Source organism: Vanellus vanellus (assembly GCF_965231255.1).
Source record: "Vanellus vanellus genome assembly, chromosome: 3".
NCBI lineage: Eukaryota > Metazoa > Chordata > Aves > Charadriiformes > Charadriidae > Vanellus > Vanellus vanellus.
The window spans coordinates 101,656,429-101,675,331 of record NC_138907.1 but is presented as its reverse complement, the minus strand read 5'-3'; the positions used below and the strand labels follow the sequence as shown (position 1 = coordinate 101,675,331).

The window sequence follows — 18,903 nt, the reverse complement described above, 5'->3', positions numbered from 1 at the left end:
TGCTTTTATGTAGGCAACTAAACTGGTACCTACAAGTCTGCTGTCTTTGAGCTCTCCAGACTCCACTGGCATTACTGGTTAGACCTCCATTGACTTTAGTGGCAACATAGGTAGCTACTACGTCCATATACAGAAACTTAGCTCAGTGTTTTAAGAATGTCCAATAAATTGTCTTTGCCTGACATATTTGCAAGTGTCAGAGTTTCATGCTCTTGTAGATGTATATTAATAATGACAATTTGTAGGGAGGTATCAATGGGATTTGAAGATCAAAATGAAATGAATATAGGAGTTTTTAAAACTAAACCAAGTAACAAATAAAGAAAAAGTCCTTCAGTACCATAGAAATAATCTGCTTTTGGTTGCTGAAGTTAACTTCAGAAAAACAAGCAATAAGAAAATATTTTTTTCCATAATTAAAATACATTAGTAAAAGAAGTTGTAAATCTTAAGGGCAGTTTACTAACATAAACTTAAGGGCAGTTAAAAAAAAAGCAGTACACCAATTTGACATAAAATAAAGTTATTCCATTACCTTTTAGAACAGTCTCATTAGGCTCTCTCAAAGAGAACAAATAAAATAGGAAATATTGAGTTTACCTACTGTAAAAGTTAAATTTTATACATACTTTTCAGAGGCTATTATTTTAGATGTGTTCTCCTAATAACTTTCTGAATTGCAGGACGCTTAGTTATACATTGAAGTTGAACAATTTTTAGAATAACAGTGCTGTAGTGTTGTATGTAACTACTAACTCCACCCTTTAACTTCAAATTAAGATGCCTACATGTGTTTTTCTACCTGAAGTTGTCTAGAGATATGTCAGGGATATAAGATCCCAGTACAGTGAACAGGGGCTTGATTCAATTACCTAATCACAAATGCCTGGTGCTATTCGAGGTGCTCTAGGGCAGCCAAGGCTTCCACATCAGGCTGGTAGGTACCACCTACAGGAGACCTGTGTCCTTCCAAACTGGCACTTAAACACCTGGGGTACCCAAAACCAGCAAACAGGACTGCAAACATGTGGAATCTCACAAAAGTCAGAGCAGTTAATGGTCAGCAATTGAATGACTTTAGAGGCTCCATTTATTATATTTCCTAAAAGCTTGATTCAGTTGTCAACACAGACCATTGGTTGCCAACCAAGAGCCATTTTCTGCTAGAAGTAAGTTTTCACCAGTCAAGGATGGAACAACCTGCCTAGTTGTGCAGTCTCCATCACTGGAGATTATCAAGACCCAGCTGAGCAACCTGGTACGGATTCAGTGCTGTCCCATTTGTGAGTAGGAAGCTGGTCCAGGAGATGCCCCGAAGTCCCCTCCAGCCTGAGTGAGCCTGGGATCCTGCTGGATCCACCTTGTTGGCAGCTGCCGCCAGGAAGGGTTTAGGTCTCTCATAGGTCTTGTGTCATATCTCCCTGATGCAGCAGATGTCACGCATATGCCATGGTATCCCTCTATTTAAGCATGGTCACAAAATGGAAGAAATACACAGATCTCCAACTACAATAATAGGAATATAGACAAATGCACTTAAAAGCACACTTGCATTTTTGGACAATGAAGGAACATTAATCTTGAGCAGCCCTAGATCACTTCATTATTATTATTAAGAAAAATATTATAAGAACAAAGCTGCTGTTAAAAAGCTTCTTTAGATCAATTCAAGTAACTATTTACATGGCATATTAATAATTTTTTTTCCTGTGAACTGAAAATTGATACTGCTTAAGTCCGTCTTTTCACAAATTAGAACAGTGCAAACAACTGGGTAAAGAAAACATCCAGTGAGCTCACAGACTTCAATGCATTATGGAAATATCAGATCCTGTAGTCTCTTTTGCAGCAGACAGATACTTAGTCCACTTGAAAAACTGTTGTAAATTAAATATAAAGGGCAGTGTACAATGACAAGAATACAGACATAAACATGAATCCAACACTAAAGGTGTTTCCCCTAACCTTCATGCAGCTCCCTTCAAAAGCAATAATAATAATTAGATTACTTCCCTCTTAACTGTACACAACAGGTATCTTCTGTAGTGTATGCCTGTATATAAGTTTCATTAACAGATTCACAGAGTTAGAGAAACACAAATAGGATAAGGGAGACGAAGTATAAACAATCTCTGATGATCGCTTATACGGTCTTGATAAAAGCTTTGCCCCTGCTCACAAACCAACTGAAATCAATGAAGTCTGCCCACTGACGGCAGTAAACTTTGGCATTTCCCAGTAACACACATTATTTTAATTTCCAGTAATTGTCCACAGAATAAACGGAATATATTTAGACCTATAGCAATGCTATTGAAGACTTTGGCAAGACATGAATATACATTTGTACATACCTTGAAACCAGGACTTCCTGGTAATCCGTCTTTCCCACTTCTGCCCGGGTCCCCCTGTGGCAACGGTTAACAGTCATCAGTAGGTGAATTAACAAGAAAAAGTTAAAGGCAAATTGTCTTCACAAAACTTACAGATCGTCCAGGCATTCCTGGAAACCCGGTATCACCCTTCTCTCCTTTTGAACCCTGAGAAACACAGCAAACAAAAAGTAGTGCTCAATGTTTATGCTGCAAATTCAGTATATTTAACCTATAATTCGTGTATGTTATTTATTATTTTGAAAATGTACAGAAGATCTGTTTTTCTTAGCACACACAGTGGTCAATTAATAACTACGCCCTGTTACGGAAATGTAAATATGCTCTAAAATATAGAAATGTGAACACAGACCCACTTTCAAATTGCTTAAAACTCTAGACCAGTAAATACTATCCCATCTGGTTAAATGGTTCATGTACTTTGCTATGTATTAAAAAGCGCAGACTTCTTTGCAATATAATTATTACACAGCCCCTATATTTAAAGGCATAGACATACTCGCAAAAAATATCTTTTTAATTAAATTTTCTGTAAACACACCTATTATAAAAATATAAAAGATACTGTACGGGGTGCAGGTGCCCAGGCGCTGGCGGGGGAGGAGGGGGGCTGCATGGCGGCCTCTGTGAGGAGAGGCCGGGGCTGCCCTGGGCCGACACAGCCGGTTCCAGCCGGCTCCGACCGACCCTCCACAGGGCACGGCTGGGCCCCGCAGCCGCCGTGGGGGCACCTCAGGGGAAAATATATTTAAGAAAGGGCAAAAACATGACACAGGCAAAATAAGGAGCGAGTTCAAAAGTAAGAGAAACAACTCTGCAGACAGCAAGGTCAGTGAAGAAGGGGGGAGGTGGTGCCCCAGGCACCAGAGCAAAGATTCTCCTGCAGCCTGTGGAGAGGACCCTGGTGGAGCTGTGGTAGCCAAGCTGCAGCCTATGGAGACCCCATGAAGGAGCAGGTTTATCCTGAAGGACTGCAGCCCATGGGAAGGACCCATGCTGGAGCAGGGAAGAAGTGTGAGGAGGAAGGAGACCGCCCCCCCCTGCTCCCCATTCCCCATCGCTCCCATGAAGGAGCGAAGTTGAGCAGGGTAGGGGAAGGTGGTTTAGTTTTTGTCTCTGTTTCTCACTATCCAAACCTATTTTAGTTGGCGATAAATTAAATTCATTTTCCCAAAGTCATGTCTGGTTTACCCATGACAGTAATTGGTAGGTGATCTCCCTGTCCTTATACATAAGGACCCACAAGCTCTTCCATCTTATTTTTTCCACCTGTTCTGTTGAGGAGGGGGAATGAGAGAGTGACTGGTGGGGTGGGGATTAGGCAGCTAGCCAAGGTCACCCCACCACAGATACCAATAACACTTTGATTTATTTTATCATTATAAATTTACTCACCTTTTTTCCATATATTCCTGGCACTCCTTGATCTCCTTTTGGACCCCTTTCTCCCTAGACAAAATGTGTGTGAGTAAGTTAATTTTTAAAATAGAGTTAGTTATATATAGATAGATATATACAAAGTATAAATGTATAGCAGACATAAAACGCAGCAGGCAAAAAGCTCCACCTGTTATGAACAAATACGCTCAAGATGGTAAATGCAAATCTTGACTTTTCCAAGCTGTCCTAGGGAAGAAGCCCAGAATGTGCAACACTGCTGGATTAACGCTTCTATTTTCAATGGAAGGCACTATGAGTTTCTGGTTGCTTCAATATAGGTAGGTACATACGTGAAAATTCAGCTCTCTGAAAAGTGCTGCACTCTTCTGAAGACCTTATTTCATTATTTGGAAAGTTTAAAATAAAATTTGGAAAAGCTAAGAAGCAAATACAGCAAAAGACACAGTTGATGATATTTTGGGGAAGATACGCATGAAATAAACTCATTGGGTTAGACCAGAAGTATCCTTCAAAATGCTGTCACTCAAATGGAATGATTTCAAGAAAATTATATAATTTTTTTGACACCTTATTTGTGATGAAGAAGGTTCTAAGTAGTAATAAAATTAAAATTCAAAGTAATTAATATAGAATACCATAGAACAGAACAAAAATGAAAAAAAAGGCAGTTTGGCAGTTTCCATTGCTTGATATGTATGTAATGAAGTTCCAAGTCATGTATCTTCCTTCAATTTCAGCATCGTATCTATTCATTTTATGTATTTCATCAAATGCACTGACATTATATTGCATATAAACTTATTTTTCCTTTAAATTAAACTGTAGAGCAAGCTGAAACACATGAATATTGTAACAAGAAATATTTAATTTCAACCTTTGGTGCTGGCATCCCATGTAATCCAGGAAAACCAGGTAGTCCACGGTCACCCTAAAAGAGCAAACATTTTAAATTCTTATATGTAAAATAGTAACAGTAATAGACTATAATAACATTCATATTCTTAATGATCAACAAATAGTGGAAAAACATTATGTGTTACCATATCAACTACATAACATAACATTGGTATGCTGACTGATGAGAGTTTGTTGATCTTTAATACGTAAAATAAAAAAAATAAACAATCACTAAATCATTTAGAATAGATTTTACTGTAATCTCTCAATAAGGCCATGGAGGTTCAAAAGTAGCAATTTAGCTTTGACAAGAGGAAAAAAAGGTTTGAAAAAAGCTTTGAAAATTGTAGGAGCTGTGATAATTCTGCCATCCATTCCTAAATGCCGAAGAATAAGGAAATTCCCTTAATCTGGGATGGCTTTGCTCCTACCTCTTATTGAAAATATTAAAGACCTGCTGGCCTTATCAAATATCTTACCAGCTTACTATGGATAAATGAAGTATTAAAAAATATGGTATTAAGTACTTTCTCTGAAAATATAAACAAAATGAAACCAAAATGCACTGATAAAACAACTTTGGCACTTTGACAAATGAGTTATCATTTCAGTGGAAGAAAGAATCCACTTTGGTAAAAGCAATTGCCAATTGAAAACACAAGCCAAAACATCAGTTCTTTTTATTGTCCTCACAGATGTCAGATATCAGAAATCCCAAAACTTTTGTTATTGGTACTGAAGATATTTATCTGATAATTTGTCTGCAAAATCCCATGGAAAATTACAACAAAAGGCTGAATTATAACTTGGCTCTACCTGACTTGAAACAATAAAAAGCTTTGTTGCTTGTTTCAGTAGACAGGATCTACTTCACTCAGAACAAAGAGCCAACCACCAAATAATTTTTGGACAATCACAGCATTTTCTCTCTGCTAATATCTAAATTTATATTAAGCAATATATTTCAATTTGTTTAATATATTTCAGTCATAAAGGAGGAATAGTAAATTATGCTCAGAAAGTTATTTTATATAAAATTTCTCATTCTAAGACAAAGGGTGAAAGAAAACACTTCTCAGTGGTATTTATCAAAATGATTCATGCCTAATCAGATTTGGAGAGGTCTGTCACATATTCACAGAAGACAGGAACATGACCACAGGAATGACAGCTTGTGGGTTAATGCTATCAAAATATCTCTCAACAAATAAGTATTGGAAACACACAATGGAATGGAGTTCAAAAAATTAGCAAAGCTTATGAAATAAACACTTCATGCATCCATTGCTTCTTAATGAAAAAGAATGGAACCTCAATTTCTGCTCAGAGTGATGATTCAATTATTGGATAAACTAAAACACTGGGCAATGGAAACAGTTTTAAATTAGTTGCTACAGAAACTTTACAAGTAATGGGATGAAATTAAGAGATGAACATTTAGACTGAATCATAAGGAAAAAAATTCTAATGGCAAGACATATTTTACAATGGAAGAAGTTTTCTAAAACAGTGGTGGAAGCCCTATTTCTTGGCACATTTTAAACAAGGCTGGACTGAGCATTAGGAAATATTCTATCTGTCACAACCCTGCACGTCCAGGAGAATAGAGTTTTTCATCATCAGTATCTTTCTGCACGTGGCATAATACTGACTGATCAGTTAGATTAACATCTAAGATCCATTAGACTAAGATGCCTAATGCACAGAACACATAAGCACGTTTTTCAGCTCTAATCATGCATTTGAGAATTCTGCTGAACAGTGATGTATCTAAGGACCTGCTTTCAATACTGGGAACTTTAGAAGAAGGAAATTCTACAATAAAATCTGTTTGGAAAACAAGTGTTTGTTTTACAAAAAAGACTTTGAAGTTTTAATAAACCAAAAAAACCCAAATATGTTTTTACTGCAGTGAACTTTTTTAAACATAGGGCAAAAGTGTGAGAGAAGGGTAGAGACAGATATTTACCTATCAATGAGACTTGCCAACAGCCAGTGGCTAGTTTATTTACTGCGTATACAGGAGATCCAGATTCAAGTTTATCCTGATTACTAGAAGGGAGTTATATATAAGCTTCCACATCTGTCTGCAGCTCCAAGCTACTGGCTACACCTCAGCTGGAACTTTTCCACAAAAAGCTTTGGTTTCAATTAGTCAGTGTTTTCTGATAAAAAGTGCCATCCAAATATTTCTACCTAGCTCATCTGGGTGCTTACTTAAAGAGAAAAAGGGTGAAAAGAGATGGAAAGAAACCATTCTGACAGATGGCTGTATCATGCTTCCAGGTACCCATATTTAGATATGCTTTCTAAATATAAATTATTCAGTGCAATAAAGGTGTTACTGGCAGTGCTAAAGTCTATATAAACTTTATTAAATAAAGCAGACCAGATTCAGAATTGAAGTAACATTCTAAATTTAGGATTCTTATTTCTTCTTTATTACCTTTTCAGTAAACAATTCTCACAGAAGCCTCATGTGAAAATATTGATACTATTAACTGTAGAGCCAGAAATGATAAATGGTAAGAGTAAAATCTAAGAGTAAAATCTTTTTATCTATTACTTTTTTTTTTTTTTTTTACCTTAGCCCCATCTTTCCCTGGCTCTCCCTTGATACCTGGTAAGCCACGTGGTCCCTAAGAGAGAAAAAATGAGAACCAGCTCAAATAAAAATACAATCTGATACTGAATGAGACACAGAAATGTAATACAACATGACCTGGGGACCGATGTGTCAGCTGGCAGATCACAACATTTTGGTAACTGGATACAAAAGCAGAACAGACCATGAAATGCATCCAGCATGTATGAATATGGCACACTCTCATAACCCATGACCAGAGAACACCAAAACAATTCTTTGCTCTAACTAAGGACCACCCCAGGAAAAAAAGACATCACACAGCCTGTACTAGTCCAGATGTGTCCCCTTCCTTTCAAATGTCCATCAGACAGCCTCCACATATGCCGTGTTGCAGGCTCACTCTTGGCCCCAAAATGCTCTCAGATATTTAATTCAACAAATGAGTACGTTCTCGACTATCCAGCCAGACTGGATCATGCCACAGGTGAAATACAGCACTGCTTTCCAATACCTGTCCCAGTACGGGCTACTAAATTAATACAATGAAGAAAGAAAAAGAATTCTCCATCCATCTGGGCTTTATCTGAAACCTTCTTTTGGACATGTGAATTGTAGGTAATCAGTCACCATGACAGTGCTTCAGATCACTGTTACTGGTTCATAAAAAAATGGAAGGAACTAACATTTGGCTTCTGGATCAGGGTGAAAATGTCTAAGCCCCAGCTGAGTCCTGCTCCTACTGGCCTTACCTAGCAGTAAGTAGATTTGCAGTGTAATTGTCAGCCTACCTACAAACCCCAAAGCCATGCAAGTTCCAAAGCAATTCACCCAAGGATGGCCCCTGACTTTATGCCCTTGAGCCCTCTACATTCCCCACATCTCAACTCTCAATGACAAACAGTGGATACTGGGAAAGATTTGGTGGGATTCATCTCAAGATTTTCAAATTCCAGAAATGAAACAGAAACTTACTTGAACCCCTGGAGTTCCTGGGATACCTGGAGTTCCTGCTGATCCCTGATATCCCTAAGGAAAAGAAACCAAGACTTGTGACTTTTCATAAGTTTTATATTTACAAATTTCCAAACACCTATTTAAGGAAAAAATAATCCCCCTGGTTACTAGAGAACTGTTACAACCCTGTCATTTCAGGTCCCAAATTTCAGTAACTGCTATCACAATCATACATGTGAGATTTAGATTTCATCTTTCAGAAGTGTTAATCTCTGCATCTGAAGTTTGTAGCCTCCAGACTTTATGCTAAAATCCGTTATTTTAGAATTGTTACATGAGACATATTGTTTAGTTCCTATTGGAAAAAAAAAAAAAGAAAAGAACAAATTAACCCACATACGTAGACACTTTTTTTTCCCCTCTCTCTCAAGAAAAGTAGCTGAAAAATGCCAGGACTTTTAAAGGCTTCTTTCCAGTTATAGAAGTAAGCTTTAACAAACAAGGCATGTTCTGATAGATTATGCAGTTAGTTTTATAATATCTCTCAATAATAAAAATTCCATTCTCAATACTAAGCACTTAGCTATGAACTTGAAGGTATACACCAGACTATGCAAGTAAAAAAACAATTTGAATGACTGGGACTACGAAAAGAAATACTAAATAATTCATGAGTTGAAAAGAGAATTTCAGGAATGCTTTACTAGAAGTTAACATTGGCAGAACAAGAGAACATTTACAGAACCCAAAATACATGCCCGAGCAAATGTATCTACAGCAAAAATAGCCTGGTTTTATGCAAATTTAACAAGTGCTTTAGAAGAATCCTTTAACAGAGGCAAGTAACTGAAGAAAAGGAATTTTACCTAGCTCCATTAAAAACAGGTTCCAATAGACAAAATGAGCTACAAAAAGGGTTTTTGTTGAGAAAACATACAGAACAAGAAGAGAAATTGTCCTAAAAAAACTCTGAGGCTATTTGGCCCAGACCTTTCAACAGGCAGCCCAAACCAAATTTGATAAATCCCATAAAATGGACTATCCAATTTCAAATACCCAGAATTTGATCTTGATCTGAACTGAAGAAACTAATAATCCTATTTCTAAATGAGTTTCAGTCTTAAAAACTTCGCACAAAATTTAATGGAGGGATTTCCACACTGGTAAAAAGGAGCTAAGAGAACCTTTTCAATACAAGGAAGGCAACGCATACGTCTGATTTCTTCTTTAAATCAGTCAGAGCTTTCTGGGAAGAATAAACAGAGCCAAAATTATTTGCTGGGTTGGATACAAGAGAGTACTTGCTGTGCCCTCTTCCCAAAAGAGATTTGAGCAGATGCCCGACAAGCCAGCTGGTAATGTTTAGTACAGAAGTAAACAGAATTCTAGGTTTCTGTCATACATGGATCCTTTATCAAACATTTCACTTTCAGTGCTCAAGGCAGTTCTAGCATAATCAGCTTTAACTGTAAATGGTGTAGCATTCACAGATTGCTTATAAGCTTCCCCTGTAGCTGAAACAATTCACCAAGCCAAAAAAAAAAGCCTTTAAAAGATTATCTTTTTATTTCCTCTCCAAAAAAAAGCAAAAAGTTTGTATGACTTCCTGTAGGATATAATTCTATGTAAATAAAACTTATTTCACATTTGAGATCTCTGAAATGCAATTTCCCCTCCTTCTCCTTCTAACTGAGTAGGGGAAGAAGTAAAGGAGGACAATTTCCTGGCTGAACTGAATTTCAAAATTCACGAGATGAATGGCTGATGGCAGAAGAGTCTTCAGCTTACAAAACTGCATATTTAGCTCAGAGCTAGATCTTGTAATGTGATTTCAGAGCAAATCAAACATACTGTCAGCGTGTTTGTTTGATGGAAAGCCGGAACTGAGAAGACTCAAAAGGAAACTCATAGAAGGTCACAAACCCGAGAATCACTGTCTGGTATAAATAATATAGCAATTGTTTGGACAAGTTAAAAACACCTTCTATAAATTACAAAAGCTGGTTTTCATAAGAACTGAGCATGTCTTTGTATCACTACTCCTTTTGCAGTACGGATCATCAATCTACATACTAATGCCTAAAATTTTTTTGCAGTAAAGTCAGCTCAAGTCCTCTTTCCCTAACCTCAAAGCCCTCAATAGGAGTACATATGTGACACACATACATGTGCTCCAAGAACAGCTGTGCCATAGCTGACATTTTATGTAAAAGGGACAGAAGTGAAAATTCCCTGTCCAATTGACACAGACGAGTTCAGGACTGAAGGCTCGCTTTCAAGTAAGGTGAAAGCAGTTAATTTGCCACCCAAAAGAATTCTCTTTATCTGGAGTTTCTCTCCATGGTCTTCTCTCATGAACTTTTCAGAAGACACACAGATGGTGTGAAAAGTATTATAGCTAACCCTGAATTTGATACTCAGTTTTTAATCCAGTTGCCTAAACATAGGCAGCTCCTGCCTTTTGAGATTCCCTAGGCATTCATCCTTTTGAAGCAGCAGTGTAGGCAACACAAAATACCTTACAGGATAAGACATACCTCTTGGGGTATATTAGTTAAATATCTGTTGACTAATACAAGAATTTAGACACCCAGTGTGTCTATACACATGTAAACACTAAATGTAGGTGTCTTAAACTGAATCCACCTATAAAGTTTCAACAATGCTATCAATCAGTGCTACTCCACAGCACTTTGTTTATATTCTCATTCGTTATTTTACATCAGTGCAACTGAAATCAGTATCATACAAAAACTCCCTTTCGATTTTTTATGGGTGAGAACAGTACTGATAAATTTCTAGTGCCTGGAAATCTGTAAAGGCAAAGTGATAAACAGCATGATACTGAGATACTTAGTTTTGTACCAGATGGCTTGGTATTTAAAAAAAATCACAGATAAAGTGAAACTTTGGAATTTAAAGAAAATGCCAATAATTTACAAATAATTCTAAGGAAAAAGTTGAATGGACTTCTTACGCTAAAGAACTTACATAAAGGACACAGTCAAATTAGCAATACTGTCATCCTCTGTGAATCAATAGCCTTGCTGGAAAATGAAAGTTAGTTTACTTGTAGGGAAAAAATTGAGCAAGATGGACGTAAGACAAGTATTAATTCCAAAGAACTTGTAAGTGCAATAGCAGAGTAAACCTCAGAAGTATATCTCCAATGCATTTGCGTGCCTAAAGGACAGGAGTTCAGACAGAATTCATAGGTGTATCACATCAGACAAATATCAAATAAAAATAGAGGACATACTGATAAGGCAATGACAACTGCACTTCCTAACTGAAAAGCTCTCCAAATCACTGAACATAAATGACGAGGGCATGACAACAGGACTACTTGGGAAAGACAAGGGAGAAGTAAACAAGCTCAATTTGGCTAGGAAATAGCCAAGGATCAGCACTAATGGTCTGAAGATATTTAAGGACTGTAAACACTAAGTAAACAGAACTATTTAGGGTGATGTAACTAAGCACAATGGAATTCAACTGGAAAAGAAAAAATTAACTCGGTGTTAGGAAAATATCCTGACAGAGAGGTCTTCGTACCTCTTGTGGAAAATCTTTAGTGCATTTAAAGCACAATTATCTAAAACATTAGACGAGAAGTTTTCAAACCCTTTTCATAAAACACGTTACATCTTTAAGGACATAAATTCTTACAGCTATTCAGACACATATCCATGCCTACACTCAAATTTGCAGTCACACTATGACCTTTTCCCTCACTGGCAATATCAGTAACTAAAATCCTGCAAGGAAACGGAAATGTTAGAAAGTACTTGACGTATTTGAATTAAGTGTTTTAGCCTTTTTCTGAGAAGTTGTGTATCATCTAATGTTTTTGCCTCTGGTCCTTCTGCCTCCTTTACTCAAGGAGCTTTTTTCCCATCCCACCCTCAACCAACCTTCCCTAACACCTCATTATGCCTGTACTCATCTGTTTACTGCTTGTCTTTTTCCTGCCCCTTTGGACATGTGGATCAGTCAGGTACTCCTCTCCAGCAGGTCTGTTTGGAGCCTGTGCCTTGTTCCTTTCTTTGGGACTTTCTTAAGCAATGGTAACTCAGGAGCTCAGAACAATTGCCATCTCTCTCTCCCCTCTGTTAAACAGCAAGGCCCTGTAGAAAGACTTCTTGTGGCATCTGCTTCTGCAGGCTACCAGAACTGTCTCTGCAGTGAAGCCTCTCTGTTTACACGTACCAAAACACAAAAATGAAGGGGAGATCCAGCATTAGATCACAAAGGTAACTAAATGCAGCTTCTACGCTCCAACATAAATTCGGAGGTGACTCCTGATCAAAGATTTGTAATCAAGTGAACATTATGGTAAAAGTACAGAAAAGAGTTTTCGTTGCCTTGTTTGTTGCCTTTTTTTGCTTTGGTTTGGTTTGGCCCATTTAATTTTTTCTCCATTTGATTACACTTCCTTCCATTGGCTAGTCCGTCATCTGCCAAGGCTTTCACAGCTCAGAGCCGCTAGCAGTATATTTTACCTAAGCATGATGTTCAGTGCTCAGATACACAGAGGAAAAAAATATCCATCAAGATTATTAAACAAAAGGTCATAAAACCAGCTTTAAAAGTTCCCGAGCTTCAGACTTCTGGGAGATGGGATGATGCACCAAGGGAGTGTAACTTCCTGCTCGCTGCTTAGATGTTCATCCTTATCATCTGCACATGGCCATTGCTGAAGAAAGTCATATGGTCTTTTGTCTGAAATGGGTAGCTGTATGCAACACAGGTCAGCATCAGGCATCTACCTGATTTCAAAAAGTAGTTGGTCTCAGTGAAGCCATTACATCACTGTATTAATCAGAATGGAGCAAACACATTTCCCCTAAGAATAACAAGGTCACAGTGTTACTAAGGAATATGTATTTTTCTGGAATTGAGAGCTGCATTTTACAGCTGAATTATCAATTACATCTGCGGAAGTTTCCTGAGAAAAGGATCTCCAGAGTTTATATCAACTTAAATCCCCAGGAAAACCATCAAATAGCACAGGTAATAATCCTATGTATACAAGAAACTATTATTCATTTTTATTCCAAAAGTACTGTTGAAATAGCTGGCCATTGCCATTATAGTAAGTTCATAATAAAAGATTCGTCCTTCAGCTGGTCACCAAATTACTAAACTCTAAGAAATACTGGAATGATCAGAAATTACTTATTATGTGATGCTTTTGATACCTTCTGAACTCTGTATTGAGTGTATCAGTAAAGTCAGTCTCACCAGATTATTTTTAAACTGCTTATTGCTTGTGGACACTGTAAAGACAAGGCAAACGGTTCCAAACTTTCATGAATGAAACTAGATGGAATATTGGAAAATTGTCCAGATTTGCCAGCTGCGTGGCTCAAAGAACAAAATTGAGAAATACATGTATTTTTTAAGTTCTTTCAGCAGACTGATAACCTATCACCTCTATTAACCACAGCATAGACTGTTCATTTATTTTTCCCCTTAACTTGAGTTTTTCCCCAGTACATCTAAAGTATCCTTTGGAATAAAACATGGCTTTGTGACCACACAGTCAGGCTGCTGAGCATTCTCAGAGCCAGCAACCACTCCAGCTGCTCCTTTCTGATGAATAATGTCCCTTAAAATGAGTTCCAGTTGAGATTCAAATACTATTTTTACCCTTTTGCTTATTTACCAGTGCTGTTTCTCCTGACAGGACAATTTAATCATTTCAGGTCTCCCGAATGACATTTTTGATTGAAAAAAAATGTATTTTCATTACTTATTATGCTTCTCATTTTTGTGCTTTTCTCCAGTTACTTCAATTGATCTTTTCTGTATCTATCAGAGTATGGAAAATAAATAGAGGTGGCAATGAAAGGGAAAAAACAAAGAACCTGTAAACAAAACTATTTAAAAAACAATTAAAGAATGACTGAAAATTAGTCATCTTTATGTTCATTTCACAAAATATTAAAGCAAACAATTTTACTGGGTAACACCAGGTGAACAATTATTTTCTGGTAGATTTTCTGAAGATATTAATGTGAATTGTTTTGAATTTTTCTGGACTAAAACTAACTTCAAGTATTACAACAATCTAGCCAGCCTACAAACAATAAACAAAATTTTCTTTGATGTTTTACTTTAAAAATCAGTTACATATAGTAATATAAATGCATGCCTAAAACCTTTCTCAGAGCAAGAAACATTTTGTTGACCAGTTACACTGTTCCAAGAAAATGAATACCAGATAGGCAGACTGGAATAACTTTAGAGAAGAACATAAAAATGTGTTTGGGAACAGAAAAGACTGACTTTCCAGGAAAAGCTTTTCATGCAAAAGCCATTTGATTAAACAACACTGACTACACAACTACCTGTAAGCCTATTGTGCTGTCTGAATTAAGAGCTTTCTTTTCAGAGTTCTCCAGGGGATACAGCTAAAAAGATTCATATGAGCAACGATATCTCAAACAAGGAAAAATCACTGACAGCACAGAAAACATGCAAGTCATATTATCAAATAAATAAGTAAAACAGAAAGAAAAAGACAGCGAGAGGAATCCGTTTTCCTGCACGGTGTATCTAAAGGGTCTCCCATCGTTCATGGCTAAAAGCTAGCCTGGAAAGTACTCAAGAATCTACTGTAAGGAACAATAATATACTGGCTGGAGCTGCAGATGATCTAATAGGGTTGCAATTATGTCCTTACAAAGAACAAGTGCAAAAAGCTACAGCTGATTTTTCAAAAAATATTCGTCAGTTAATAAAACTGTAAGATTTAACTGTAGCCACTGCAAATAACATAAGAACCTCAATTCAGCAAAATGGTGAAATTTCTTCTTTCGTGGGGCTTTTTGATTCTCTTCTAATTGCCTGATATACTTTTATTAATCTTCTTTATGTTCAGAGAATGCCCATATATACACATTATGACTCACTCACAGGAAAAAAACCCCAAAACATAACTGCCAGATTACAAAACTACAGAAAGACTAGAGTATCAATTTCTTTCTGCTTCATGATTCACACTCTTACAATTTTCAGTCCTTATGGGAAGATATATAGCGTTGAAGTGGAAACCTATTAATAAAAGTATGAGAAAATCATAACAAACTGTTTATAAAACAATACTGTTGCAGCTGACTGGACACTTCAGAAATAAAGTCTTAATCTAGTTTTTAAAACTGACAGTTCTCTACCAATATCCAGTCCATTCTGGCTTCACAAAAGCTTACAAAATATCACTTTATTTTTCAAAATATCAGAGTTAGCTAGATTAAAGACAGCTCTGCTATGCTTATCCATACTGCAAGTCTACTTCTAGCAATCAGCATGGTCAAACTGTGATGGACACCTTCTTCCATGCAACTCTGGGTTGAGACAGTTTGTATACTTGTCTTTGTATAGGAGAACAGGACCGATCTTCAGAAGCTTAAGCATGATCAGTAATCAACTGAAAAGTTATTCTGATTAGATTACACTTCCCCAGCTCAGATTCTACACATTCCCATTTTAAAAGCTGTATTTTAATGAATGTCTGGAACCAAAATGTAGTATTTTATAGCACTGACAATTTCAATTCAGATTGTTTTCTCTATTTCTAGTTCCAAAAAACTTTGAAGATAATAGCTATCAAAACTTGTTTAAGACAAAAGCAAAAGTATACAAATGTTCTTATATCACAGAAAAAATTAAGGATCTTTGCTTGTAGAACTACAGAAAAATTTGTGTACTCAGTGGTGTCCTGGGCCATCAGGGCTGCCATGGGCAGGTTTCAACATACCAATTCCAATATTTTAAACCGGAGGAACTTTCAATTATTAGAAACAATTGCATTTCTTTTTTTCAGTACCTATTTTTTTTCCCATCAAACTAACTCTGCTTCCAAAAGGAATCACCACAGTTAAATGAACCAGCTGGTATCCCTAAGAAAAGGCCAACACATAACTAAGCAACAAAATAGGAGAAATGCGAACATTATATAATGCGTAGCATGGAGCTTTCTCTTTGTAACTGGTAATATTTATTACCCTTACAGCGTTCAAACTTCCAAGTAAGTATCAGTCTCACTGTTTACATCTTTAGCTGACATAGAAATGAAATGTATTATAGAATCATAGAATTGTCTAGGTTGGAAGAGACCCTTGGGATCATTGAGTCCAACCATCTACCCTACTCTACAAAGTTCTCCCCTACACCATATCCCCCAACACCACATCTAAACGTCTCTTAAACACATCCAAGGATGGTGACTCAACCACCTCCCTGGGCAGTCTATTCCAATGCCAGACCACTCTTTCTGTGAAAAATTCTTTCCTAATGTTCAGTCTAAATCTACCCTGTTGGAGCTTGAAGCCATTCCCTCTTGTTCTGTCATTAATTACCTGTGAGAAGAGACCAGCACCATCCTCTCTACAGTGTCCTTTCAAATAGCTGTAGAGAGTGATGAGGTCTCCTCTCAGCCTCCTCCTCCTCAAACTAAACAGTCCCAGCTCCTTCAACCGCTCTTCATATGATTTGTCTGCTAGGCCCTTCACCAGCTTCGTTGCCCTCCTCTGCACTCGCTCCAGCACCTCGATATCTGTCTTGTATTGAGGTGCCCAAAACTGGACACAATACTCAAGGTGTGGCCTCACCAGGGCTTGAGTGCAGGGGCACAATCACCTCCCTACTTCTGCTGGCCACGCTATTTCTAATACAAGCCAGGATGCCGTTGGCTTTCTTGGCCATCTGGGCACACTGCCGGCTCATATTCAGCCGCTTGTCAATTAGAACCCCCAGGTCTCTTTCTGCCAGGCAGCTTTCCAGCCACACTTCCCCAAGTCTGTAGCACTGCATGGGGTTATTGTGGCCCAAGTGCAGAACCTGGCACTTGCCCTTGTGGAAACTCATACCATTGATGTTGGCCCAATGATCCAATCTAAGTCTCTCTGTAGAGCTTCCCTATCCTCCTGGGAATCAACACTCCTGCTTAACTTGGTGTCATCTGCAAACTTGCTGATGATACACCCTATGTCCTTATCAAGATCATCAATAAAGATGTGGAACAGAAATGGTCCCAACACTGAGCCCTGAGGCACACCACTTGTGACCGGCCGCCAGCTGGATTTAAATCCATTGAGCACCACTCTTTGGGACCTTCCAGTTAGCCAGTGCTTGATCCAGTGGATTGTATGCTCATCCAGGCCGTGCAAAGCCAGTTTTTCCACGAGAATTGTATGGGGGACAGTACCAAATGCTTTTCGAAAGTCCAGGTATACAATATCAACAGCTTTTCCCTTGTCCAATATTCTGGTAATCTTGTCATAGAAGGAGATCAGGTTCGGCTGAAAGGACCTGCCTTCCATAAACCCATGCTGACTAGGCCTGATCCCCTGGTTGCCCATTATGTGGGTTTTGATGGCACTCAAGATGACCTGCTCCATGACCTTCCCCGGTATCGAGGTTAGACTGACAGGTCTATAGTTACCTGGATCCTCCTTTTGCCTTTCTTATAGATGGGTATTAAAAATACGTAACAAAAATAGAACAATTAGGTGTTTTTATGAAGCCATCGAAGTTGGTGGGTAGTGCCTGCTTAGCAGGAATAACATGCTAGAGGTACTAAAATTAATAAGCAAGGACAGATTTGGGAAAGACTTACGATTAGTTACAATATCCTCATGAATCTTTCCACAGGACAGGAAAATTACTAAAAGAATGAAGTTGAAAGGTCCAATCCAGCCCTTTGTTGCCCTTCTCTGAAGTTTCTCTGGTCTGTCTAGTGTGGACCAAAATGGCCCAGAATAACTTAATACCCCTTCTAAGTGTCAACTAAACCCATAGATTATTAGTTCCCCAGTACCATAATCCAGTGTTCCTTTCATAAATGATTTTGTCTTCTCTGCACTCACCCACTTATATTTTCTAATGTTTTGGGACATCTTCTCACATTTTTATTCTCAATAGTATTTGGGACTCCTCCCTAATTGTATTTTCTGTGAATTTCAAGACATGGTGCTTACCTTCTCTTCTACTTCACCATGGAGATTTCAAAACAAAACTACAACCTAAGGACTCAACCATAAAATTTAGTCCTCACAATAAGAATGAAAAACTACAATAAATTAACAATTTCTGGTACATGCATGCCCTTTTTTTTTTTTTCCTGCTTTTGAAGAAATTACCCTCTTTTCAGAAGCAAATTATTTTTATTGCTCTCAATGTCTTTTACCTTTTTCTCTTTTTTTAATTTAATATAAATAAAATAGCTTCTAATGAATAGTAAGCAATATCAGGGGTGACAGTCTTAGAAAAGAAACGTGGGTGGTCAAGCCTCCCAGCTTTTGGCCTGCCTGCGCTTAACACTCCAGAGTCACATGCACACCACTGCTTTGGTGATACAGAGACTGCAGGCTGTTAAAAAAACCTTACTCAACAGAGAAGCTTGGCTGTCAATATCTTAGAGGCTTCCAATCAGATTCAGAGATCTAATATATTTTTTTAATGAAACTTTAGGCTATTTTTATATATTTATTTGCTTTTACTACAATTTTATTACAATAAAAAATGTTAGCCACAAAGACCAGACAAGCCATTGCCAAAACTGACAGTTTTATTTTAGGGACGTATGTTATTCATCTGCTTTTTTCCAGTCTTTACCATCCATACTAATGGAATGCCAGCTTAAAAAATAAATTCTAGGGTAAGAGA

The 18,903-nt window shown here is 37.5% G+C and overlaps 1 protein-coding gene across 2 annotated transcripts in view; it reads right to left on the bottom strand.

Moving 5' to 3' along the window:
* Nucleotides 1–18,903, bottom strand: part of COL21A1 (collagen type XXI alpha 1 chain) — a gene marked incomplete at its 5' end in the record, with an annotated part of 89,845 nt that overhangs the window by 49,192 nt on the left and 21,750 nt on the right. For both annotated transcript variants that reach the window (XM_082481131.1, XM_082481130.1), the window contains 6 exons: nt 2,355–2,408; nt 2,487–2,540; nt 3,789–3,842; nt 4,669–4,722; nt 7,277–7,330; nt 8,251–8,304. In XM_082481131.1, coding sequence (XP_082337257.1) covers nt 2,355–2,408; nt 2,487–2,540; nt 3,789–3,842; nt 4,669–4,722; nt 7,277–7,330; nt 8,251–8,304 — 324 coding nt within the window. The remainder of the gene's footprint in view (nt 1–2,354; nt 2,409–2,486; nt 2,541–3,788; nt 3,843–4,668; nt 4,723–7,276; nt 7,331–8,250; nt 8,305–18,903) is intronic.